The following is a 16,941-nucleotide window of genomic DNA, read 5'->3' on the forward strand; positions in this document are numbered from 1 at the left end:
GAATCAATTGCTCTGTGGGCAGGATCTGTGCTGGGCAGAGAGGAGAGAAAACAATTCAGAAATGGTTTCAGAATATATAAACCTAGCCGGAGAAACCGAATATACACACACAGTTATGATGCCGTAACTCACATTATAAAGCAGAACCTGTATTTCTGAAGATGGGTTGCACCTTGAAAGGTACTCCAGGGGTACCTGGGTGGCTCAGTCAGTTAAATGTCCGACTTTGCTCAGGTCATGATCTCAGAGTTCGTAAGTTCGAGCCCCATGGCCAGCTCTGCCCTGACAGCTCAGAGCCTGAAGCCTGCTTCAAATTCTGTGTCTCCCTCTCTCTCTGCCCCTCCCCTGCTTGTGCACTCTTTCTCTCAAAAATAAATAATAAAACGTTAAAAAAAATTTTTAAATATATTTATTCCTGGAAACATTATATACATGAATACTGGTTTTCCAGATTTGCCTCCAAAAAGCCCACTTAAATCTAGTTTTACATTCCTTCATTTGCAGTACAAGATAATAGACAATACTGTCGTATGTGTTTCATGCAGTTTTTGGCTGCATCCTGCCTTTGGTGAGTTGATTAAACCCCAGCCTTGGACTTTGAAGCTCATTCACCAACCTCAAAATGACAGGGAAATGGCAGGACAGGGCTGGCCACTGGTTCTCAGACTTAAGCAGGCATCAGAATTGCCTGGAAGGCTTGTAAACTACATTCCTGTGATTCACTCCAGGAGTTCTCATTCAGTGGGTCTGGGGTGGGGCCCAAGAATTTGTATTTCCAACATGTTCCCAGGTGATGCTGAGGTTGCTGGTTGCTGGAGCACAGTTTGAAGACCACTGGAGTAGACACAGGAGGAAATTCACTCCCTAACGTATCTCAATTCTTAATGATGAGATTCTGTGCAAGCAGCAGTGCCCCGCTCCCAAACACCTGAATAAATCCCGACAAGAACCAAGCACAAACCATCCTTTGTTGACAAGGCCTGTGTGGTCTGTGCTTGCATTCCCTTTCTTCCTGAGCCTGGCATTGGACATCACTCTGCAAACAGATGGGGTAGAAGAGAAATTTATTCTCTCCAAGGTCTCTGGAATTCGAACATGCCTTGGGGGCATCAGGGAACAAATGTGTGTCCCAAGGAGTCATGGAACAGTGTGACAGGCGGCTGCCTTCCTGCTTTGTCTAGGCCCAGTGCTCTACTCTGCAATGGCAGGTTCAGAAGCTTGGCTTTTCCCAAAGTCTGTTGAAGTCGAGACCCACAGCTAAGAGTTCCCAGGGAGGCTCCCTCAGGCTTTCCAGAAGTTTGGAAATGGGGGACAGGGCCAGAGCTTGCCATCTGGGTCTCAAGATGGACAGAAAAGGGGGCAATGGGAGGTACTGAGTAAGACACAGCTAAGATCAGGTTTCACCCCAACGAATTCCCACTTCTGCTTCCAGAACTTCTGACATGTCCAGCTCCCCTGCCTTTTGTGCATCTCTCCATCCCCACTGACCTGAAGTTCTTTAGCCACTTCTTTGCGCCAGAAGGAGGACATCAATGGGGTGATGTGGGGTGGGGGCCGCAGCCTTCGTAGCGTCACCAGCGGAGATCCTGCCGGTTTGCTCCTGGGGCCCAGATATTTGTGGATCTGAACACTGTGCCCTCCTCACATGTCTTCCACTTGGACACACATCACCTCCAGGGAACAAACATGGTTTTCTCTTCTGATTTTGCAAAAGGACAACAAAAACTTTGGAGACTTGTTTTATTTTTTATTAAATAATAAAATGGAATTGTAAAAAGCGTCTAAATGCTGTATTTACCAATTGATTGGCTTTCTCTCTCTTCTCTAAGCAGATAGCCTTAGAATGGAATAAGGGAAAGCATAAGGGACACTTACAAGGGAAAAAGTGAGAATGTTTTGTTAGTTGATATTTCAACATTAACTATTAAATATTTTTCAGACTGCTTATAAAGCACAGGGGAGGTTTGGAGGATGGAAACACAGAAGTTGCCTTTAATTTTCTCATGTTGTGATACCTCTTGCAAAAAGTTGACAGGGCCTTCCCTCCCTGCACATGTGACAGCTCTGTGGGTGAGAAGGGGTGTTGGTGCCCAGCCTCCTAGCTGCTTCCTCTCCCTCAGGTTATGTCCCCAAGTAGCTGGCACAGAAGAACATGTGCCCCCACATTTCATGGGGTGCCCCCTGCAGACTTTTATGGTCTGTCCTGGACTAAAACATTACACTGCCTTTTGTGGGCAAATTCTATTTCTCATTGTTGGATTTTCAAACACATGGAAGGGAGTCTTCATGGGATGTGTGACTTGGTGCTCCAAATGGTGTCATGATCCTTACTGTAGTTGTTATATTGCCCTTATGATTAACTACAACTGGCATCTGTGTATGTTTCTCTCTGATTTATTTTCTATTTGCCCCTCTCTAGTGGGATCTTGTGTGTGATAATGCCTGGAAGGTCCATATCGCTAAGTTCTCCTTACTGGTTGGATTAATCTTTGGCTACCTAATAACTGGATGCATTGCTGACTGGTGAGTACCAACATGCCGTGTGCACGAACCTTTGGAAGCCACAGCAAGCCTTTGCTGGCTAAAGAAGAATGGTCAGTGTTAGCTTACTGTAACTAGGTTTTTTCTCTGCCCTGGTGTTGGTGCTGGTGCAGAGGGCTGAAGCCATCACCTGGAGAATCCAGAACCAAAAGGATTGGCCAGTGCATACAACAGACCCTTTTGAAGTGAGAATTTAAAGTCATTGCAATTTGCTAGCTGCTATGTCTAGCAAAACCTGCATGCAACTTGCAGCCCCATCTGCTCCTGATGTTTATTGTTGTGTTGGGAAGAGTTTCAGGGCATAGGTTCAGGGCTCTGTGGGCTGGGCTCTGAGGAGGTAGGTGTATGAGATGTATCAAAAAATGGGGAGAGGAGGAGCTAGAAAGTCCACCCACATGATTTAAATGGGTAGGCTGATGACATTTCCAAATACCATGCAGATTTCAGAGAGGCACAGTCCTTTACAGTTGGCTTGGCCAGGAGACACCTCTGCAGGGTCCATGGGGAAGGTGGATCTTGTAAGGTAGACAGCATTTGGATAATGGATGGATATTTGCAGGTGAAGGAAGGGTGGTGACCAGAGGTGAGAATGAATATGCTTTACTTGGGTGGGTAAGGAGTTCTTAGTGCCTGGAGCAAAGTGTGTGGTTCATGATAAAGTGAGAAGGTTAGAAAGATGGAGAGGAGTAGCGAAGAGAATTATAATGATGATGATAATGATGATGATAGCAACAATATTAGCAGCTAACACTTACTGATTATTGTTGCCAGGCACTGTGCTAAATATTTCTATGCATTAAAATATCCCATCCTCAGAGCACCCCTGTTAGGTAGATACTATTTATTATCTTTGTTTTATAGTAGAAAAACAGAAGCACAGAAGTCTAAGTAAAATCCCAGGTTTACTCAGCTTTTCAAGCTGGATTTGAACCAAAGCCCAGTGGCTCCAGAGCCTGCCTCTTCACAAGCATGCTACAGCACTTTTATTTAAGGCACCATGTGGTCACAAGGACAGCAGCGAGCACACATCTGAGCAGCATTGCCCAATGGTGACGGGGTTGTCCAGTAATGGGACTGCTCTAGGAGAGAGGTGTGGGGTAGCTGTTCTCCCACTCTTGACATTGTTTTGTTTTTAAAGGGACTTTTTGTGAATAGGGACTTCTTGGACCCAGTGATGTAATAAGGGCTAAGAGTGATATGGAGCAAACTCCTGACATCGTGGCTTTGCTCTGCACTGTTCCTGTACCCTGGTTAGCTGACACAGCTGGTTGAGGCCGTCCAGCAAGAGGCTGGAGGGGGGCAGGGGAGCAATAGAGCAGCAGGTGGGGCCCAGAGGGGTTCCAAAAGCACTTTCAAGTTCTGGAAATTTCTTTCCAAAAGCAAACATCTATTTGGGAGTTCCTTGCATTCACAGGTAATGTGACTTCCTGTGTGTTCAGAATTTGCTTAATCAGCATTTGTAAATGCTTTTTAAGGACAAGTTCCCTGGGAAGGGTAACAGAGAAGCTGTCAGTGACCTCTGAAAACCTATGCTACAGCCCCCTTGAGGGTTTTTTTTTTGACAAGGTCATGGGGAGGAGTGGGGAAGTGGGAGGAGCGTAGGGTTTTTGTAGGGTTTTTTTCACCAAATACTTGAGCGTATAGGTTATCAGAGTAAACTGTTACTAATTTGGAACATACTGTAATCCCAATATCTTCACCACAAGGACTTTTGTTTCCCAGTGATCTGCGTTGAAATAGATGAGGAAGATATACTAATATAATCCATGTCACTTCTTTCTAAAAACTGCAGAGTTGGCTGAGGTTTGAGTGTCCTTATTCAATTATATAATGGGAAAGTAAACATGGACTTCTATTAATGGGTCAGTCTGTAATGGCTTCAACTGTTTAGAAGTTGTTTTTGTGATTTCTTACCTCTGGCACATACCTGCTGTTTGGCGTCCCTGATCACACACCAGGCCTGGGGACAAAAGGCAGAGGAGTTTGGAGGTCTCCTTTTGCAAATAGCCAGAGCCTCATGCTGCAAAGCCACGTCTCTTGCAGTTGCTTTTCCAAAGTCTGGGGTGAGTGGGCGAGGGGTGCCCAGAGAGCCAGGCCAGGCTGCTTTGTGCTGTGGTTCTTGAACATCTTGAGAGGGCCTCAGTTCCAGCTTGAAAGTTTGGTGTTTTCCACCCTGTATTTATTATAATTTATTTTTGGCCTTTGACTCCCTGCTAGAGCCTTGCTGAAAGGAAATAAGCACATTTAGAGGGAACTTCAAACTTCACAGCTGCTAGCACCCGTTTCATGGCTACATAGGGAAGTTGACCAAGTCCTAGGTTAAGCTTTCTAAGACTGAAGTCAGCATATAATGAAATTCAGGAATACACTTTTTTTTTAAAAGTCATCTCTATACCCAATGTGGGACTTGAACTTACAACCCTGAGATCAAGAGTCAAATGCTTTATTGGCTGAGCCAGCCAGACACCCCAGTACACCTTTTTCTTTAAAAAGGTATCATTTTCCACACAAATCTTGTTTGGGGATATACATTATATACTGTCCTATAATGTGTTAGTTGAGATGTTTGAAAGGGAGTAGCCCAGTCTCTGTTCTTGCTAGATGAGCTCCCTTCCTTCCGTGGTTGGTTCTGTTGCTGGATATTGAGCACGCTTCCCTCCACGAGCCCTCTACATAGTCTCCAACTGGCACTGGGCCCTGGGTCCTGGGCCCTGGCCTTTCTAGACTGCACCAGAGGACCCCTTGCCCTGGTGAACCTGGCCATGGGGAGAGAGTACCAGCTAGAGGTCTGAAGGAGAGATGATAGTGAGGCGGGATGTTTTTGTCCCCAGCTGGGTCTCTGCAGGGCTATCAGAGGCTAGCTGACTCCCATTAGGAGCCCCTCCACATGGCACCTCTCTCTCTGGGTTCCCAGACCATCTTCCCCCTTATCCCCCTTCTGCTAGCAGACCCAAATTTCTCTTACAGCCTGCCCAGCCTTTTGCAAATAATCCCTTTATTAAAATCTCCTCAACTCATTTTGAGTGGGGCATCTGTTCCCTATTGAGAGCCTGTATTACTTCTCAATGGCTGCTGTGACGAATTGCCATGCACTTGGTGGCTTCAATTAATGAACTCACAGGTCTGCAGTTCATGGAAGGCTAAATTCGAGGTGCCGACAGAGTTGCATTTCTTTCTGGAGGCCCCAGGAAGTAATCCTTTCCTGTGCTTTTTCCAGCTTCCAGAAGCTGCCTACATTTCTTGGCTTGTGGCCCCTTTTCTAACCTCAAAGCCAGCAATGGCAATCAGGTCCTGTTCACGCTAATATCTCTCTGGCTCCCTACGGCCAGAAGAGGGTCTCCATGTACTTAGACTGGATCCACCTGAACGAATCACCACCTCGTCTCAGGGTCTTTAATCGTATTTGCATCTGCAGAGCACTTTTGCCATGAAAGGTAGCATATTCACATGTTCTGAGGAGTAGGACGTGGACATCCTTGAGGGCCACTCTTCTGCCCCCCCTTAGGTCCCCCCTCTGCATTACAGACTTAGGAGTGTAGTTTTGTCAGACATCTCTGAGCGGGATCCTGCTCTGGATGGAGCCAGTTCACACTAAGACTCCAGCGATTGTAACAGTTGTTGAACGCTTACTGAATCACATATCCCCACCTGACAGTAGCCCCCTTAGGTCGGCAGTAACTGGTCCCTCCTAAAGAAAACTCAAGGCCCGTTTGAACAAGCTTAGTCTTTCCCAAGATCACATAGTTTCTAAGTGGTGAGCCTGGATTCAAGACCAGGGTGTCTGCTTTCAAAGACCATGTTTGCCCCAGAGTTCCTAAAAATAATTTTTACTTCATGATTTTAGCAACCATTTGGGATGGAGAGATTTAGAATAGTTTCTACAAGTTAAAAAAAAAATCAGGATCTTTTCTAAAGTACTGGAACAGGGCAAACCATGTTTGGTGGGCAGCCGGGATGTAGATGTGTAGGAAGGAATCATACAAGCTAAACATTTAACCGTTTGGTCTGTGCTACACATTGTGCCTGTATCTGCCATCTCTTAATGATCTCGATTCTGTGAAGTCAGACTGTTATCCCCACTTTACAAACAAGGGGAGTAAAGGGAAATAAAAATGGAGAAGGTAGATCTCATCTTTGTTTTCCTTCATTTCAGGAGACCAACTAAGCCATATTCTAAATTTATTTCTTTAAACGAATTGGGTTTGGATAAAACTACATATAGAGTCTTACGCAACAAGGGCTTAATGACCCCAGCACCAGTCAAAGGGACATAATGGCTAAAAACTCTTGACAGGATAGTTGACTTCCATTGGCATTGAGTTCATGGCCTTGGCTTCATTTCATTAAACTAGTGTGACTAATGGGGATGGTTAGAAGCCTAAGAAATTATGGATGAAATTGTTTCCTGTAGTACCCTCCCCCCAAATTTTCTTGAAATTATATCCATTTCTTTCATAGGACAAGGATATGCATTACAGAGTATTGGTTTTTCCTTAATAGCTTTATTGAGAGGTAATTTATATACCATAAAACTCACTCAGTTTAAGTGTATAACTCAATAAATATTAGTATCTTTACAGAGTTATACAACCATCACCACATTCTAAGTGTCAAACATTTCCAGCACCTTAAAAGGAAGTCTTGCATTCACTTCCAGTCATTTCCCTATTCTCATCCTGAGCCCTAGGCTGTGAATCTACTTTCTGTTTTTATTGGTCATAAGACTGTCACAAGGATGTCTAGGCGAGCTTAAGCCATTCAGTAACTCTTTAGGTGTTTGGGGTGCCAGGCTTAGATTTTTTTTCCCCTTGGCAGATAGTCCACTACTCCAGTTTTTCTGTGAGCTAGCCTTCTAGTTCAAGCCGATTATATTTATGTTAATTTGTGTGATGGAGAGTTTGGTTTTTTTTTTTGTTTGTTTGTTTGTTTTCTTAATGAGTTGATGAAGGAAAAGATGGAAAGGTAGCACTGGAAGGATGGAGAACTAGTGACTTCCCTTTCCCTGGGACCACCCCTACTGTCCTGCCAGCCCCACCTAGAAGCACATCGCCCCCTAGCGGTCACCAATCTTGCACGAGCCCACTCTGTAGCCCGCCAACCTAGTGTTTGTGCTGCCCTTTTCAGAAACACAGTGGGCTGGGTTCTTTCCACCACCACCACCGCCCCCCCCCCCACCCCGCCTTGCTGCCTAGTAGGCTTCACTTTCAGGTCCACACTCCTTATTTAAAGTTTAGCCTGTCCTAGTTTAGCCTGTGATCCCTTAAAAAAAACAAGCCAGCAGCCACCAGGACCCTGATTCTGATAGGCCGCATGTACCTGAGGTCAGGTAGGACGACTTAACATCCCAGAAAAAGGAAATGAAGCCACTCCGCTCAGTGTCCATGTTGACTTTGGAGCCAAATCCAAAGGTCAGCGATTTCTCAGCACATTTTATGCTGGGTGTGTCGAGGTTTATGTTTGGGGAGTTACTATTGATTTTGTTACTCTTGCCTTGAATCATCCTCCTACATACTTAGAAACAGACTTGCCAACAGGAATGGAGTCCCTGTCTCAATTCTGTTCAGTAGCTGTTTGACCTCTGTCCCCTTATGTACAAAACAAGTGTTTGGGCTGAATGTCTCCTGAGGGACCTCTAGATCTACCAAGTTGGTGTAGACACTACAAAGCCTTTTACTGTAGTGAGTACAGATCAACATCTGTAGAGCACCGGCTGGATACAGGGTTTCAACATCTAGCATTCATCCTGTTTAACGATGATTCCTAATTTTTTCCCTCTCCATATGCAGGGTTGGCCGGCGGCCTGTGCTGCTTTTTTCCATCATCTTCATTCTGATCTTCGGACTAACTGTGGCACTGTCAGTGAATGTCACAATGTTCAGCACACTCAGGTTCTTTGAAGGATTCTGTCTGGCTGGGATAATTCTTACCTTGTATGCATTACGTAAGTAAGAGCCTTCACAATTGTCTTGAAAAAATTAGTAAAAGTAATTGCTGCTGCCTATGAGGTTATGGGCAGGGCGCCCTGCGTGCTGGTGGTTTGGGATGACAGTCTTTTGGAAGCACAAACTTTAGTGGCCTCAACTGTTCTGGAAAAGTTTTTCAGGCAATGTCATCCAACACTCCGTTCTGATTTCCAGCTTGGGCTCAGGGCTCATGAGAGGACGTGGAGGGTCACACAATTGCTTGGAGGAGTGGGGGTCAGCCCGCTCCTGATATGGAGGGGCTTTTGCTTTCCTCCAGAATCTTCTGTGTTGACATTCTGTGTACTTCCAAATCCAGTGCGTAATTGGGCATCCCTGAACTTAGTTCCGGAACAGCACACTGAGTCCCACTGTTGGTTGGTCTAGACTCAGCATTCTGATTGGCTCTTTGAGAGTGTTTCTTACTTTTTTTCTCAAGGGTTATGTGGAATCCAAATTTTGCACATTCTGTCGTGTCCAGATGTGGCCTTATGTAATCTGGACTTGAACCCTCAGCATTGGTATTTGAAGAGCAAATGGTAGCATTTGTTAGTATTTGCTCTTTTTAGGGTGAAGAAAAATGTCCTGCACTGACCTATCATGCTTGGTGGCTGTATTAATTCCCTTGTCAGATGTGGTTATATGTCACCTCTTTGTAGTTGAGATATAGCTGCAAACTCACAGGGAGGAGGAAGGTTTTAGGCATTGATGTTTTACTTATTTCCTGGTTTTATACTTTCTAATTACCTTGTGGAAAGATCTGTTAGGGACAATGTAAAATGATTCATAACGTATTTTGCCTGTTTCTTTCCTTTTGACAACATGGGTAGGAATCACATCCAGTGGCAATGCCCTATAGTTCTGATTTTCTTAGATTTGTATATTAGACTCAGTAGCACTTTTGGGTAACCTGAATTTTTGCTCCCTATTATAGAGAATAGAAATAGGATCACTTTATAACATAGTCTTATAGTCACAAAGGAGGAATGAGCACAGAGAAAGGTGACAGATGTATTCTTCCAGATCCACAGCGGGCAAGGTCTGTCTTCCTCTTCCAACACTCAACTGAATTTTACTTTCTTAGAAATAACCGTTGCCAGTTTTTATTTGCATTTATTTTGGAACCCTTGCTTCTGGCAGGGAGGGTTTCTTTAGGAATATGTGCATTCAAGGTCAGTGGGTCTGGGTGATGGCTGTTTGGAGGTTTTGTTTCTTTGAGCAAACAACATGGGCATCAGGCTTGAACGTTTGCAGACAAAATGCCAGTGCCAGTGTTTGGCCCTATCCACCCTGTGGTCTGTGGAGAGGTGGAGGTTCCTTGCTCTGTTTTCTGGAAGAGAGCCCTGGCCCTGCTCTCAGATGCTCACCTGCCCCACACGTGTGCAGGCATGATGGGTTTTCCCCTTTAGGCAGCCGTCCTTGCCAAGCTCCAGGTTCTCTCAGGAGGACATCAGCCCAGTGCATCCTCACGCATGCCGTGAGAGGCAGAATAGAATGGATCTGCTCAGGAGCATTTCCTCCATCTCACCACCCCGGCACTTCTCAGACTCAGAGAGGGAGTGTTAATGGAAAACTGTCGGAAAACAAAGATGGCATACCAGTGTACCTTGCATGCCAATCGCTAGTGGATGGCTGAGGCTGCCAGAGAACTCAGAGAAGCCTTCGGAGGACACTGGGCGAAACCACCTGGAGCCATTGGCCATGTCTGCCCGTGATAAGCGAGGAGGGTGGGGAGGCACTTGCCATCTGTACGACTCCCCCTGAATGAAGCCAAAGCAGGAGACCAATTCTCCTGACCTGCATTGTTTCAGCCTCACATGGAATGGTTTCACTGACGTGTGTGGTGACATCATGCCATCCACCCTGCAAAACCTGGTGTTGTGTTTACTGTGGAAAATGAAGCGAAGGATGTGTCTTCATGAGATTACACAGTAGAAAGTTCTCTGCCACTACAGAACCATGCTTGGGTGTGCTTGTCCCAGGAAACTGCTGTGCACAGAATCATATAACCTGGTCATCTTCAGACTTTTTTCTGTAAAGGGCCAGATAGTAAATACTTCAGATTTTGCAGGTCTCTGTTGCAGCCACTGGACTCTGCCACTGTATCTTGAAAACAACCATAAATAATATGTAAATGAGTAGGTGTGGCTGTGTGCCAACAAAAATTCACTTACTGAAACAGAAAGTGGGCCAGGTTTGACCAATGAGCCATAATATTTCAGCCACTGATATGTGTGAGTCTCTCTCTGTCCACTGGCTTCTAGGGAGCTCTAAAAAGCTTAGAATCTAATCTAGCATGGGTGTGATGGGCCTGTCAAGCTGAGCTTTAAACTCTGGCCTCTCTCCTAATTCCTTCTGAACTTTCCTGCCTTCATTTGTCTTTCGCCCCATTTTCCTATTTCCGTAATGCAAGGGTTAACTTTATTGCATGTGTTTGTGCTAGGAGCCTTACATTTTTTTGGGAAATGAAGCTAGGCATGAATAAATAATTATTTTCTTAAATCGGGATTCCACGTCAAACACTGTGACAAATATCATTGCAACAAACATTTTCAAGTATCAACCTAGCAGTCCTCTGAGTTAATACCGTATCTGATAGAGCAAAGTTAAAGCAAAACTATGTCAGCGAGTAGTGGGAGTTCATTGACTAATATCTAGACAATGTAAATTAGGGGGAGGTTGAGTCATGGCAGGAGAGCTAAGACTGGCAAGGGGAATCGAAAGTGGAAATGAAGTTGTAATGGGCAGACCAGATGGGGTAGGATATGGAATGTGCTGGGCTGAGATAGCCCATCTCTCTGGCAGTTTGGGGCAAAGACAGAGGCTGGTGATAAAACGTTGAGAGGCAAGCTCCCCAGTCAGTCGGGCAAGCTGAGTCTACGTGCCTGCTAGTGTTTATACCCGGGTAGTATACGTGCTTAGTTAATGCTTGGGAATTTGTTTTGCATAAAGGAAAGGTCACAGGGTTGAAATATTTATTGACTCTGAAGAAAAGTTTTTATATTTGGGACATTGATTATCTGGAAAATACATTCTTAATGGTCCCAACGTTTTCTCCCTGCTTCAGCCGTGAGGTTTTTTATCTCATTTAATGCATCTGCTGGAAAGGCCTGTACTGTCTCAGAAGAGAACTGGATATTGTCCTTTTTTTAGCCTTGCAGGTGCTTGGCGATGTAAGGAGGGGAAGTACTGATTTGTGCACATTTTGTTTCTTGTGTAGCTTGCCGTGAGCGTGGACTCTCAGTTTTGAGAAATGCTGCTGACTCGTGAAAGTTTTCAGCTTTATGTGCAAGGCGGCCTGAGGTTTTTTGTTTTTTGTTTTTTGTTTTTTGTTTTTTTGTGTTTTTTTTTTCTGCTTTGGAATTTTTCTAAGGTACATTCCAGTTACATACGCCATCCTTTAAACTTTTGTTTCTTTCAAATCATCAAAGGGAGATGTGGTTGTGTAATTAGGACATAAAATAGAGATTATTGGCATCTTCCCCAGGAGTTTTTACATGGAAGCGCAGTGCTTGGCACCAGAGTGAACCAGTGAAGGTGGATGGGTTTGTGTGTCCCTGTCTTCCTGGGAGGCCATCATGAGACACTGAAATAATTAAATATACTTGGGCTCAATCGGGGGCTTAATTGTATCCCTTTGCCTCTGGACTGAAAAAAAAAATAAGGGAGAAAATCTTGACTCTGCTAAGCAAGGGGTGGGGAACCACAGACTGAGAAAGGAAGCAATGGATTACATTTCCTTATTTGTTTATGAATGAAGTCTTCTCAAAGACTAAAGAAATAGTCACTTTTCAGTACAGGCTGTCATGATGCCTTGTGGTATGAATTCTTTCTCCAGCTGGGTTTCATAACATCACAGAAGGGTACTGCAGTATCATTTCAAATGTATCTTTCTTCAAAAGAAGCCCATACGAGATTATCGCTTTTTAAGTTAATTTGATGTTGATGTAATAAGTCTTATGGGAGACAATTTTTTTAAATATAAATACTTTTTCTAGTCTCTCTCCTCATTTGATCTCTGTCTTCCCCCTCCCCATCACTGCCAACCTCCCCTGCCCCCAATTTGAAATAATGAACACTACTTTTTGCTGGCAGAGACCATATTTTAGTTAATATGGGCAAATGAATGTCACCTCCTTTGTTTTGTTTTTGGACCTAACAACAGTGAACACTTTTCTTGAAAATTTCTCTCAAAGCTTCATGTTCTCAGTAGAACAACCCTCCCTAAACCCAATCAGCCTCAATAACTGGATGATTTTTACACATAATCAGGCAGTAACCAGAAGTGTCACAGGTGACTAAGGTACTGAGTATTTCGCAAAATGAGAAGCCAGGTCTAATTGGCAGATAGACTCAGAAAAGACTTGAGTTTGCTCAAGGGGTGATGTTCTCTGTCTCACATGGCACTGATGGTTTTAACTTCACACTGAAGTGGTCAAGTAATTCCTAATGTGCTGGTGTTGGGTGACTCTTCCTCACAATTGCATATATTTCTGTAACATGCTGTCTTTCTTAACTATTATTCCTTGGAACATATTTCAGTCAGATGGGTTGTTAACACCAAAGTCATACTGTACATTAACAGAAGAAGAAGAAGAAGAAGAATTATTATTATTATTATTATTATTATTATTATTGACTGAGCCAAAACTCTTCAGGTAGTGAGTTGCTGAACTGTGGAATAAATAGAAAGAACGGTGATTGCCACTGTCCGGTACAAATGACCTCCCCTGGCTTGTGGTTCTCTTCTTCTGCGGAGCAAATATTGGCAGTGCGTTCGGGCAAAGGGGAAGTTTCACATGAATTTGTGGTTGTCCACCACAGCCTTCCTCTTTCCCCTCTCACCCCTCCCCATCTTCAGATTCTGGGCCCTCCCCAGAGCAGCAAGACAGAGCCAGAACCCCGATCTTCTGGCGGGACCAGCTCTACTGACAGGGCTTTTTTCCACCAAGGAAATGAATCAGAGTTTACCAAAAGCCTTTGACAAATGCTTTTTTTTTTTTTTTTAAGCTTGGGAAGAATTTTGGGTTTATCCAGATTCAGACTGGAGTAGCTGGGAAATCAGAACAGACTGGGGCTTCCCCACCAGTCTTTTTCTTCACTGGAAACTTTACTAAGCACGCAGGCAGACTGTGAAGAGTAAGGGAGTTAATCTATAAGCAAATACATATATATATATATATATACATATATATATATATATATATATATATATATATATATATATATATCCTCTCCCTCTCTACCTGCCTCTGTCACTGCTCTGAGGAACCATCGCTTCTTGGGGGTAACCAGGAAATATTGAGTCAGTACAGAAGCTCCTGGTCTGTGAGCTCTAGTCCCCAGGAGGGAGACAGTGTGGCAGCCAGTTAGGGCCATGCTTCTCACTGGCCCCACACGCTGGGGATGAGTTGTCCAACAGAGAACCAGAAAATGCCACTGAGGACTGATTTTTCTCACTTTAAAGTGAGGGGCTCTTACCCAGAGGAAGGGTAAGTGGCTGGGTGGTGTCATTGAGCCCCACACACCCAGTGTTCTTCTGTCCAGAAGTCAGGCCAAGACAGCGTGTATATATTATCTAAAAGTATAAGTAGACTTTGAAGCACCTCTTTCTTTGGGTGTTTTAAATTTGCTGAAGATGGTCCTGTCTCAAAATCACGGGGATAAACAGCAGATATTTAGATATCCAGCATTTTGAAATCAGAGTATTGGATGCTGAAAGCTGTATGCATCCTTAAGGACGAGGTTTTTCTCACACTGGAATTTTAGTGGTGCTTCAGTTGAAACAAAACAGTTCACCACACTAACAGGGGAAGTAGAAAGATCTAGAAATCAGGAGATCTGAGCTATGGTGTAAGCTCTGCCATGGACTGACTCTGTGTCAGTGACAAATTGCTTTATCTGTAAGCTTCTGTCTCCCCTGTCTATTAAGTCAGGGCACAGGCTTTCAAACTGTGTCCTATGGAACTGTTCAATCCCTTCCTGGAACCATGTGTGGGGGAGATGGACAGAAAACAACAACAAACAAACAAACAAAAACAATGGATTCTATATGACAACATTTAATATTGCTGTAAAAAAATAAACCAATAACAACAAAACCAAATGGAAAACCACAGGTCTCCACCATTCCTTTTATGGCTCTTGAGTTCTAAGCTCAACTTCAGTGTTGGAGGGGCATAAAACCAGATGTGCTTGGACCTTGAATTGTGTTACTGTGTCTTGCCAGATAAACCCTCCTTTCGATAGTTTACCTTTTGGTCTTTGGTAACCCTCATGGAAACACAAGACTGCTTTCTTCTTCACTCACTTGCTTGGCAAACATGTGAGGGCTTACCAGGTGCCTGGGGAATGACTTGGGCACTTACCAGGCACTGTCAAGTGCTGAGCACACAAAGGCAGACGCACCTTCCTGCCATCCAGGACCGTCAGAGGTTAATGAGTAAAGATGAGAGACAGGCCCTGGTTGAAGTGAGAGTGTCAGGAAGCGACCTCTGAACCATGAGGTCGGGGTCAGGGAGAATAGGTGCTTGCTATTTGCAGTGGGTGCTCAGAGGTCAAGGAGACTAATAATTCTGGGGACTTTGGGTGATTTGGGACTGATTGGAACCCAGAGTCTGAATCACAAATGGCACAGCCTGGGAAGGAGTCTGGGACAGTGCACAAAGTCCCATCCTCCATGACCCTGGGACAGTGTCAGGCTACTGAAGGATCTCAAGCAAGAAAGGCAAACCTTTATGTGCTTTGGGGGAATCACTTAGGCTGTGGCAGTGGAGAGCAGACCAAGGAAGAAGGTCATGCTAAAAGCTGGGAGCTGATGCAGGATCCAGGTGCAGAAGAAGAGCCTGAAAAAAGCCATGGCCACAAGGAAAGAGACTTTAAGGTGGTGGAATCCACAGCCTAGCTGATTGAAGAACCGGGAGAAGGGAGAGGGGGGACCAGGTGGCCAGCTTGGACAATTGGATGGATTTCCCCCCAAGTGATGAGACAAGGGATGCAGCCCAGGCATCCTGATTCCAAATCCTTTAGGATTTAGAAGCTACTGTCCACTCCCTTCCTCTGGCAGGTTTGGTAGGGGAAGATGACAGCTTCAGTCTCAGATAGGGTGACTCGATGGTGCCTTAGGGGTATCTGAGGGGGTTGCTTAGCAGGTGATTGGCTATTCAGAAGTTCAGAAGTAAGGTCTGTGTGTTCTCAGCATAAAGGTAGCAGTTAAAGGTTATGGATAACTGAGATCACCCAGACTCTGTGGAACATGAGGAATAAATGGGTGGAGGTAGAAGAACTAGTTGAGGGAGATGGGAAGGGATAGCCTGCATAGTCAGTGGAAAGTCTGAATAGGCTAATAAGTCAGGGAAGGGGCCGAGTGTCAAATGATGCAAGACTGGGATTGAGTAATGTCCATTGGATGTAGCCATGATTGCCCAGTAGGTCAGAGTTAACTAGAGCAAAAGCTACCATAATTCAATTTAGTGATTAATGTAATCTAAATCATTTCAAACATAGGTTTTACTTCCTGTCCTCCCCAGAGCAGCACTGCCTTGTCCTTAACGTCAAGTATTTTGAGAAAGGAAATAACGGGTTTTTTTTTTTTATTGTGATTAAATATATATAGCATAAAATTTACCGTTTCAACCACTAAGTGTACAATTCAGTGGCTTAATTATACCCCATGTTGCTGTGCAAGGAAATACATTTTTAACAGTGGCAAATGTTCATTATGATTGAGAGAAAAAATTGAACTGGAAGGCAAATCTGGAATGACTATTTTTCCTTGAAGTCACCTGAAACAGTACTAAATGGGGCATTTAGAACTACAGTTGAATTAGAGATGTGGTTTTCGGGGTATTATTATTATTATTAAGTTTATTTATTTTGAGAGAGACAGCATGAGTTGGGGAGGGGCAGAGAGGGAGAGAGAGAATCCCAAGCAGGCTCCACGCTGTCAGTGCAGAGCCCAACACAGGGCTCAAACTCATGAACCATGAGATCATGACCTGAGCCGAAGTCAAGAGTCAGACCCCTAATCAACTGAGCCACCCAGGTGCCCCTTTTATTCTCTATACTTTTATTTATCTTTTATTTTTTTAATGTTTATGTATTTTTGGGAGAGACAGACAGAATGTGAGTAGTGGAGGGGCAGAGAGAGAGGGAGACACAGAATCTGAAGCAGGCTCCAGGCTCTGAGCTGTCAGCATAGGACTCGAACTCATAAACTGCAAGATCATGACCTGAGCTGAAGTCAGACACTTAACTGACTGAGCCACCCAGGCACCCGTTTTAAATGGTAACTCAGAAAACTTGCTTGCGGGCCCTTCATGCAGCTATTGGCCTATTGTGGTCCTGTGTCTGCCATGTTCTGCCATGATATTTCCAAACCCCCAAGCACATACACTTTAAGGTCCAAGTGAGATTCTGGGGGTCTGCTTAGGATTAACTG

At 44.4% G+C, this 16,941-nt stretch overlaps 1 protein-coding gene across 5 annotated transcripts in view; it reads left to right on the forward strand.

Annotated features, from left to right (window-relative positions):
- Positions 1-16,941, forward strand: part of SLC22A23 (solute carrier family 22 member 23) — a 183,013-nt gene that overhangs the window by 38,156 nt on the left and 127,916 nt on the right. For all 5 annotated transcript variants that reach the window (XM_045057185.1, XM_045057186.1, XM_023253717.2 and 2 more), the window contains exons 2-3: positions 2,420-2,523; positions 8,328-8,482. In XM_045057185.1, coding sequence (XP_044913120.1) covers positions 2,420-2,523; positions 8,328-8,482 — 259 coding nt within the window. The remainder of the gene's footprint in view (positions 1-2,419; positions 2,524-8,327; positions 8,483-16,941) is intronic.

The sequence above is a fragment of the Felis catus genome, chromosome B2, assembly GCF_018350175.1.
Source record: "Felis catus isolate Fca126 chromosome B2, F.catus_Fca126_mat1.0, whole genome shotgun sequence".
Classification (NCBI taxonomy): domain Eukaryota; kingdom Metazoa; phylum Chordata; class Mammalia; order Carnivora; family Felidae; genus Felis; species Felis catus.